This window comes from Hyaena hyaena, unplaced genomic scaffold (genome assembly GCF_003009895.1).
Source record: "Hyaena hyaena isolate Hyena2069 unplaced genomic scaffold, ASM300989v1 scaffold_1279, whole genome shotgun sequence".
Classification (NCBI taxonomy): domain Eukaryota; kingdom Metazoa; phylum Chordata; class Mammalia; order Carnivora; family Hyaenidae; genus Hyaena; species Hyaena hyaena.
The window spans coordinates 346,379-354,951 of NW_024081909.1; the positions used below are offsets into that span (position 1 = coordinate 346,379).

Below are 8,573 nucleotides of genomic sequence, written 5' to 3' on the forward strand. Positions count from 1 at the left end.
TCAGTCGTCTTCCTACCCTTTGCGTCCCCCGGTCAGAGTTGGTGGCTGGACCTCCTGCGACCTCCGGTTGCGATGCTTCCCTTCTCTTTGCTCTGGGCGACTCGGGTAAGAATGGGGCTTCGGAGATTGGGTGACCAATAGAAAGCAAGCTCCCCTCCTACGCCTGTTCCCTTTCACAAACTCTGGGGTTCTCCTGGCTTTTCCACGCACGTGGTTTTGGTCCTCGGGGAGCAGACGTGCAACTAGGGAATCCTTGAGAACCCCCCGCCCCCCAGTGCCCGCGGTGTAACTGGGGCCCCTCCGCATTCTGGCAACCAGACGCCCCAGGGCCTGCGACCGCCCATTTCACGTGGCATTAGGGGAGAGAACCGCACCGTGAACCCTGGCGGACGAGTGGGGTTCCTGGCTGGGAACGGCGAGCTGAGTCTTTCCTGCCAGTTCTGAGCCCTGCAGATGATGCAACCTGGCCCCACTGCTTACATCAGGGGCCCCTCGGCTCTATGGGCTGGAAGGAGGTGGGAACGTGGTGGGCACAGGACAGGATGTCGGTTTTGGGTTCCCTGCCAGCAGGCTCCCCAACCATCCCCCTTTTCCCAGAGTCTACCAGAGGTCTACTCTGTCACTTCCATTGCTCCGGAAACCACCTCTGCAGCATATTGCCTGAACCCTTTTCCAATTCAGCCTCCTCTCCCCTGAGTGCCATGGAGGCCCTACGGGAAGACCCTTTTGTGCTTGTGGGTTGAGAAGATTCTGGAACCTCAATGGACTGCCCCTGAATTCCAAAGACATGGGTTTCCAGAGGGCAGACTTTGCCCTGTGGCTTTGCAGAGTGATTCATGGGTCGAGGTGGAGGGAAATTCTGAGGTGAGGTGAATGGACTGACTCAGAACCACCCCTTGGACATTGACCTCAACCTTGGCTCTAGAACTGGCCTTCGAAGGAGGAGGTGGGAGTGATGAGAATTGGAAAAGGCTGTTTGGACAACTGGCTGCTAGGTTTGGAGCCAGAAAGCCTGATAAGCATGGCTGAGGGTGGGTGGGAGACTATTTGGTATTTTTTATTTTATCCTGGTTTTTCCTCTCTTAGTCTCTGCAGAGATGTGGTCAGCTGGGCAGGATGGCCATACGGTGTCAACACAGTGAGGTGGCCCAGACCCAGACTGGAGAAACAACCAGGGGCTGGACAGGCCAAGAGAGTCTATCGGACAGTGACCCTGAGATGTGGGAGCTGCTGCAGAGGGAGAAGGACAGGCAGTGTCGTGGCCTGGAGCTCATTGCCTCAGAGGTGGGGTTTGGGTAGAGGGACCACGGCATGGGCCGCAATGGGTGCAGGAAGTAATGGGTCATCTTACTGCTATTTCTACAGATGTACCTTTCAGATTCCGGGCCTTCCTGCTGGGTCTTATCTCCTTGTATTCTTCTTTTAGCATTTTAAAAATGTTTATTTATTTGAGAGAGAGAGAGTGAAGGAGCAGGGGAGGAGCAGAGAGAGAGGGAGACAGAATCCCAAGTGATCTCTGTGCTGTCAGTGCACAGCCTGATGTGGGGTTTGAGCTCACAAACATGAGCTCATAACCTGAGCCGAAGTCAAGAGTCAGACACTTACTGACTGTGCCACCCAGGCACCCCATGTTTTTTTTTTAAGTTTTTAAAAAGTATTTTTAATGTTTATCTTTTGAGAAAGAGAGAGACAGAGTGTGAGCGGGGGGAGGGCAGAGAGAGTGGGAGACACAGAACGTGAAGAAGGCTCCAGGGTCCAAGCTGTCAGCACAGAGCCCGATGCGGGACTAGGACTCAAGAGCTGTGAGATCATGACCTGAGCTGAAGTTGGACACTCAACCGACTAAGCCACCTAGGCACACCCCCCTTTTTTTTCCTTATTTAAAAATTTTTTTTTTTTTTTTTATGTTTTATGTATTTCTGAGAGAGAGAGGGAGACAGCATGAACAGGGGAGGGTCAGAGAGGGAGATACAGAATCTGAAACAGGCTCCAGGCTCTGAGCTCGCTGTCAGCACAGAGCCTGATGCGGGGCTCGAACCCACAAACCGTGAGATCATGACCTGAGCCAAAGTCAGATGCTTAACCGACTGAGCCATCCAGGTGCCCCTAGGCACCCCTTTTTTAAGTTTATTTATTTTGAGAGAGAAAAAGGGAGAGCTCCTGTGCAAGTGGGGGAGGGACAGAGAGGATGAGAGAAAGAATCGCAAGCAGGCTTCACACTCATCTCCCAGCTTGGAGCCGGACACGGGGCTCAATCCCACAAACTGTGAGGTCATGACCTGAGCTGAAATCAAGGGTCAGATGCTTAACTGACTGAGCCATCTAGGTGCTCCTCTTTGTCTTCTTACTGTCCTCTGAAGAAAAGGTGGAGCAGTCTGGATTGTGGGATGGGGACATTGGAGAGCTTCCAAAGCTTTCTGGGGCCCCTGTACTGTAGTCTGGTTCCTCCCCCTTCCCAAGAGGAAAGCGGAGCCTGGAAGCACAGGTTCAAGTGGACAGGTAGGTGGCCCTGCTGGGGACACCTACCACGGCAGCTAGGTTTCTCAGGATGCTTCCTCGGCCTTTCTTGAGGCCTGACAGCAAACACTGAATGAATAGAGGTTTCTGTAGAGCCCGGTTCCTCCCTGGTGCCCAGGGCTCTGACAGGGCAGGGCTGTGGGGGGGCTCTAGGGAAAGGGGCTCAGTACCTTCTGACAATACCCCCCACTCCCCCTTACCCCAGAACTTCTGCAGCCGAGCTGCGTTGGAGGCCTTGGGGTCCTGTCTGAACAACAAGTACTCGGAGGGTTATCCTGGCAAGAGGTGAGGGTTGGTACCAGCGGACTGGAGGGCAGCCTCGGGGATGGTGCTCCCAGTGGGGGGCACCTGCGTGTACCTCCCAGTGTGTACAGAGGAGTGGCCTTCCCAGCCCTTCGCTGCTGATTGAGGGGGATTGGGGAGCCCTTTCCATATGCCCTGATGTACACCCCGTCTCCATGGCAGATACTATGGAGGAGCAGAGGTGGTGGATGAAATTGAGCTGCTGTGTCAGCGCCGGGCCTTGGAGGCCTTTGACCTGGATCCTGCACAGTGGGGAGTCAATGTCCAGCCGTACTCTGGCTCTCCGGCTAACCTGGCCGCCTATACAGCCCTTCTGCAGCCTCATGACCGAATCATGGGGCTGGATTTGCCTGATGGGGGCCAGTGAGTATGGATGCAGTGGGTGCCGGGCTTGGTGGGCAGGATGGGCATGGGAAAGGAGTTTTTATTGAACACCTACTGTGTGCCACACAGGTGGCACATGCAGGCCTCTCCCTGCCCCACAAGTCAGTGGATGAGGATGAGAAGATCCGAGTAACCTGTGCTCACCACGGAATGGACTGAGCAGTGAGGGTTGCACACAGTAGGAGCAGTGTTCCAGGGACAGAGGCCTCTGGTGCTGGGCAGGAAGCAAGTGGCTACGTCTGGGAGTTACTCGTTTCTGAAGGTGTCTTTATCATTCTGTCCCTTTCCAGTCTTACTCATGGCTACATGTCTGATGTCAAGCGGATCTCGGCCACATCCATTTTCTTTGAGTCTATGCCCTATAAGTTAAATGTGAGTGCTAGGGCCTCTGTGGCCCTCTCCTAGGGCAAGTGAGGGGCTGCCCTGCTTCCATCTCAGGGCTTTAGCTTTTTGTTTGTCCCCCCAGCCCCAAACCGGCCTCATCGACTATGACCAGCTGGCACTGACTGCTCGGCTTTTCCGACCGCGGCTCATTATCGCTGGTACCAGTGCCTATGCCCGCCTCATTGACTACGCCCGCATGAGAGAGGTCAGTGGAGGGCTGGAGTACCAGTCACTTCCCAGGGTGGTGGGGAGATTTTGGAAGGGGGGGTGGCCTTGGGGAGGCCTGTCTGGGCCCTCCCCAGGCTAAGGCCTGTCTCTGTACCTGCCCAGGTGTGTGATGAGGTCAAGGCACACCTGCTGGCAGACATGGCCCACATCAGTGGCCTGGTGGCTGCCAAGGTGATCCCCTCACCTTTCAAGCATGCGGATGTTGTCACCACCACCACTCACAAGACCCTTCGAGGGGCCAGGTCAGGCTCCCCTGAGGTCAGGCCTTGCCTTTCTCTGCCTCCACGCCTACTCTAGGGGCACTGTTGGGCTGGATCTGAGAAGAGTTCATTCTCACCTGGAACCCTGAAGATTTTTGCCCAGTCTGTGATGACTCTCCTTCTCTTGCCCATGGTGGCAGTTCCCTTTTAGGGGATTTGGGGGTGGGAGTGAGGGGCTCCTCTCCTTGATCACTGGAGTCTTACACCCTGGCCCAACTGAGGTAGACTCTGAGAGCTCAGTGGGTCCAGGCCAGGCAGCTTTCCCTGCTTTTTTCCTCCCTTATTTTTTTTTTTTGTAACTTGAATTCTGATCACCTACCACCCACACAGGTCAGGACTCATCTTCTACCGGAAGGGGACACAGGCTGTGGACCCCAAGACTGGCCGGGAGATCCCTTACACATTTGAGGACCGAATCAATTTTGCCGTGTTCCCATCCCTGCAGGGGGGGCCCCACAACCATGCCATTGCTGCAGTGGCTGTGGCCCTAAAGCAGGTTGGGAAGCCTACTATTGGGGGGGAGGGGACTGGGCTGGAGGCTTAGACCCTGTTCTGTGCTGACTGGGTTGGAGCTGATGGAAGGGAAGTGCCAGGATGGGTCAGGGCTGGGGTCAACAACTGTGGTGGAAGTGGAGGAGTGGAAGGGGTAGGGCTTGTGGTCACAGGTTCTACTGTCCCGTCTCCAGGCCTGTACCCCCATGTTCCGGGAGTACGCCCTGCAGGTTCTGAAGAATGCTCAGGCCATGGCTGATGCCCTGCTAGAGCGAGGCTACTCGCTCGTGTCTGGTGAGCCAGGGGGGTGGGTGAGAGCCTCTGGAGCCTCAGACGGAGGCCTAGAACTCACCTTTCCTTGCCTACTGTCCCTCCCCTTAGGTGGCACCGACAATCACCTAGTGCTGGTGGACCTGCGGCCCAAGGGGCTGGACGGAGCTCGAGCTGAGCGGGTGCTGGAACTTGTGTCCATCACAGCCAACAAGAACACCTGTCCTGGCGACAGAAGTGCCATCACACCTGGGGGCCTGCGGCTCGGTGAGACCTGAGGTTTGAGGAAGGGAGGATGGCTGCCAGGTGGGCCTGGGCTATGCTGATCCCTTTCTCCCTGTCTCCCAGGGGCCCCAGCCTTGACCTCTCGACAGTTCCGTGAGGATGACTTCCGGAGAGTTGTGGACTTTATAGATGAAGGGGTCAACATTGGCTTGGAGGTGAAGAGCAAGACTGGTGAGTGGGCAAGACCCTTCCTGAGCCAGCTGGTTTACATTCCCTATCTGCCCCTTCCCTGGCTTCATCTGACTGCCTTCCCTGAAGTTCTGACTGCTTTGTTCCTCATCCCCCTCTAGCCAAACTCCAGGATTTCAAGTCCTTCCTGCTCAAGGACCCAGAAACAAGTCATCGGCTGGCCGACCTCAGGCAACGGGTAGAGCAGTTTGCCAGGGCCTTCCCCATGCCTGGTTTTGATGAGCGCTGAGAGCACCTAGGAGATGAGGCCCACAGACTGAAAGTTATTCTCCTTCTGTCTACCTGGACCAATGGAGAATGACTGTCTTTCCATTTTTTGCTAGGGGAGAAAGCCTCCCACTTAGGGGAAGAGCCAGGTATATTCTGGACTTCATAGCTGAGAAGATTTTTTTTTTTTGGTAACAAGACTTAGAAAGAGGAGGCCTGGGGCCTTCTGCCCTGAACTCTTCCATTATTTCAGTGTTCTAGACTCCTTGCTCTTACTTGGAGAGGGAGGAGTCGCCCTTGTGAGAGCCAGAGGAAGGGGTGGGTAGGTGCCGCCTTTCTGTTTTTATCTAATAAAATGCTAACCTGCCTTGAGCTCTCCTATTACTGTGGGAGGGGTCCCCTGGGCCAGGTAGTGACTCCTCTCCCTCAGTGTGTTCCTCCCTTCCCTACCACCACCACCACCACCACCACCACCACCACAAGGACCCCCCCCGGGGCTGCAGCCTCCTTTCTCTGTCTCTGATCAGAGCCGACACCAGACGTGATTAGCAGGCGCAGCAAATTCAATTTGTTAAATGAAATTGTATTTTGCCCACGGCTGCTTCTGTTTGATCCCAGGGGACTCGAGGGGGAGCAAGGGAGGGGCAGAATGGCAGGGGGAGGCCCAGGTGCGAGGCGGCGGGAGGGGATGCCTGTTGGCGTGGGAGGCAGCGGGCTTGGGCACGAGGAGGAAGGAGCGAGGAGGTCCCTCATCCAGGCCTGGCAGGACGGCAGGCAACGAGCCTGGTCGAGCCAGAGCAGCACCGCCCCTGCGCTGGCGCCTGGAGCCTGGGCTAACGTGGGGCGCGCCACGTCACTTGGCACCGAGAGGCCTCTGCTTGCTCTTGGCTCACGTTGGCCACGCTCAACACGTAGCCTGAGCCACACCCTGTAAGGCCTGGGTAGGGGGACAGAGGGGCTGGCTCAGCCTTTTGGGTCAACCCCCTGTGTAACTCCTCCTCCCCCTCGTGGGATTCCGGCTGAGGGTCAGAGGCGCTTCCGCTGCTGGGAGCAAGGGAAGGGGGTGGGGAGCTGCCTCCCCTCCTGTGGGAACCAAGCCTGTGTAAGCAGCAGCTGGACAGGGTGGCTAGAGTGGCGCCCTGGTGGCGGGGGGGGGGCGGGGGGGGGGACGGGCAGAGAGTGGAGGAAATGACTCGGCTGGCTGAGAGTGGTTTACTTCCACCTTGCACCCCAGCGAGCTCAGAAGTCTGGCCGGTCCTTCTTCAGCTTCTTATAGTCGGTGGAAACTGCAAGAAACTGTAGGAGGGAAAGGGGCACTGAGGGCCCCACGCCTCCCTTTGTGGCCTGGGGTGGGGAGGGTGGTCCTGGGACCGAGGATGGGTGGAGGAGCAGCCCTAGAGCCACCGGGGGATACCTTGTATTGGTCATTGGGGCTCAGGCGGTTCCAGGGCTCCGGATTGTTCTTTCTGTCCCAGCTAGAGAGAGGGAGGGGGAAGGTTAGGATTTCCTCTCCGGAAGCTAGGACTCTGATGCCTACGGTGACACACAGGGTCTCTGCCTTCACCTCAGCACCCCCATCCTACCCTGGGGGTCCCATGTCCCAGAGACTGACAGAGGAGGGGGCATGTTAGCAGGTGCTGATGAGTGAAACAAGAAGGCTGTCACCACTGTCAGTATGGGGCCAGGTGGCGGACTGACAACCCAACCCGGTCCAGGGCTTACCCCCTGCTCCTTGCCACCCCAGGTTAACTCCCCACCCCCCAGAGTAGAACGGTGGGAATCTGGGGGCTGAGGTTTCAGCGATGTGCCTCAAATTCCAATAACGCTTTAGATGCTCCTGACGATCACCAGAGAAGCCCCACTCCCCCGCCGCCTCCGGTGGGGCTTCGAGTCTCTGCGCCGCCCCAGCCTCAAAGGCGCCCCTAGCAGCTCACCCGGCCACACCCCCCAGCACGTTGGCTGGTAGGTGGAGGCACCCAAAGGCCGCCCGCCGGCCAGCGCGTCGCCATGGCAACCCGGCCGGGAGTCGTGCGGGTTCCGCAGCCCAAAGCGGGTCGAGTCTGGGGCCCCGAGGAGTTGAGTGGTCGGGTGGGTGGGAGGAAAGGCCGGGGCCTCCCAGGCCAGGAGCAGGCTCCAGCCCCGAGTCGCCGGCGGTGCAGACGCAGGTGTGCTGCCTGGGAATCCCTGCTAGGACTACCCTTTCGCACTGTTTTCGAGAGGCCCTTGCGTTCCTACCCTATCTAGCCGCACCCAGGCCCCCTGCTTTTACCAGACGTCGGGGCTGCGCAGGGCGAGTCTCAGCAAGTACAGCGCAGCACTGCCCATTCCCAGACCAATGAAGCCGATCATCGGGATGAGCTGCGGAGAAGACGGAGGGCGCTTTCAGTGTCACCCCCTCCCCCGCAGTCCCGGGGCTGGCGCTCCCTCCCTGCTGGGAGAGGGGACCTGGAACCTTCCACACCACACTGCCAGCCTTCGTCTCCCTCACCCCACCGCGAGCAGGTCCAAGGTGGAGTCAAGAGACACGGGGCATAATGCAGGAATAGATTGAGGGCACGCTGGAAAAAGCTTAGGAGCAATGGGGGAACTGGGCAAGAGGGAGAGTTAAGGACCGTCGGGGAAGCGAGAGAATTAGGAGTTAGATACAGTGGCTCTGGGGACCCAACTCACCGCGGGATGTCTCTTGATCTGCCGGTAGAAGCGGGCCCCGATACTCGTTCCCGCCATATCGCCTCTCCTGTGTCTTATGTTCTCCAGCCTCTCTGCTCCCTCGCTCCTCTTGGGGTCCCGCCCCCGGCTGGGGAGGGGTCAGCCCAGCCCAGCCCGGCCCGCTTCGGCAGGCGCACCCCGCCCCCACTCATCTCTTGCTCGCGCAGTTCCGGGCTCAGAGCCGGAGAACTGGCGGGGAGCAGAGGGCTTTCGGCTCCTCCACTCCTCCAGATGCCCGCACCCTGGCACAGGGCACACCATCATCCCCGGGGCTTGGGGCTGGCCTGAGAGAGAGACTTCACAGGCTTTGACCAAAAGACTCATTAAGGAAGGGTCCAGAGGTAG

The 8,573-nt window shown here is 57.9% G+C and overlaps 2 protein-coding genes across 2 annotated transcripts; one reads left to right on the top strand and one right to left on the bottom strand.

The window, feature by feature from the left end:
• Positions 1-5,886, top strand: SHMT2 (serine hydroxymethyltransferase 2). Its single transcript, XM_039223128.1, has 12 exons — positions 1-105; positions 1,087-1,284; positions 2,723-2,802; positions 2,983-3,183; positions 3,495-3,576; positions 3,671-3,793; positions 3,919-4,058; positions 4,407-4,572; positions 4,763-4,862; positions 4,950-5,105; positions 5,187-5,294; positions 5,414-5,886. Exons 1-12 carry the CDS (start codon positions 73-75, stop codon positions 5,539-5,541), a joined length of 1,515 nt encoding a protein of 504 aa, XP_039079059.1. The 5' UTR covers positions 1-72; the 3' UTR covers positions 5,542-5,886.
• A 206-nt stretch (positions 5,887-6,092) lies between these two features.
• Positions 6,093-8,251, bottom strand: NDUFA4L2 (NDUFA4 mitochondrial complex associated like 2). The gene is made up of 4 exons (XM_039223129.1): positions 8,190-8,251; positions 7,789-7,877; positions 6,934-6,994; positions 6,093-6,815 (listed from the first exon to the last, which is right to left on the bottom strand). The coding sequence occupies exons 1-4, from the start codon at positions 8,244-8,246 to the stop codon at positions 6,759-6,761; spliced, it is 264 nt and encodes an 87-aa protein (XP_039079060.1). The 5' UTR covers positions 8,247-8,251; the 3' UTR covers positions 6,093-6,758.
• Between the last annotated feature and the right edge of the window lie 322 nt (positions 8,252-8,573).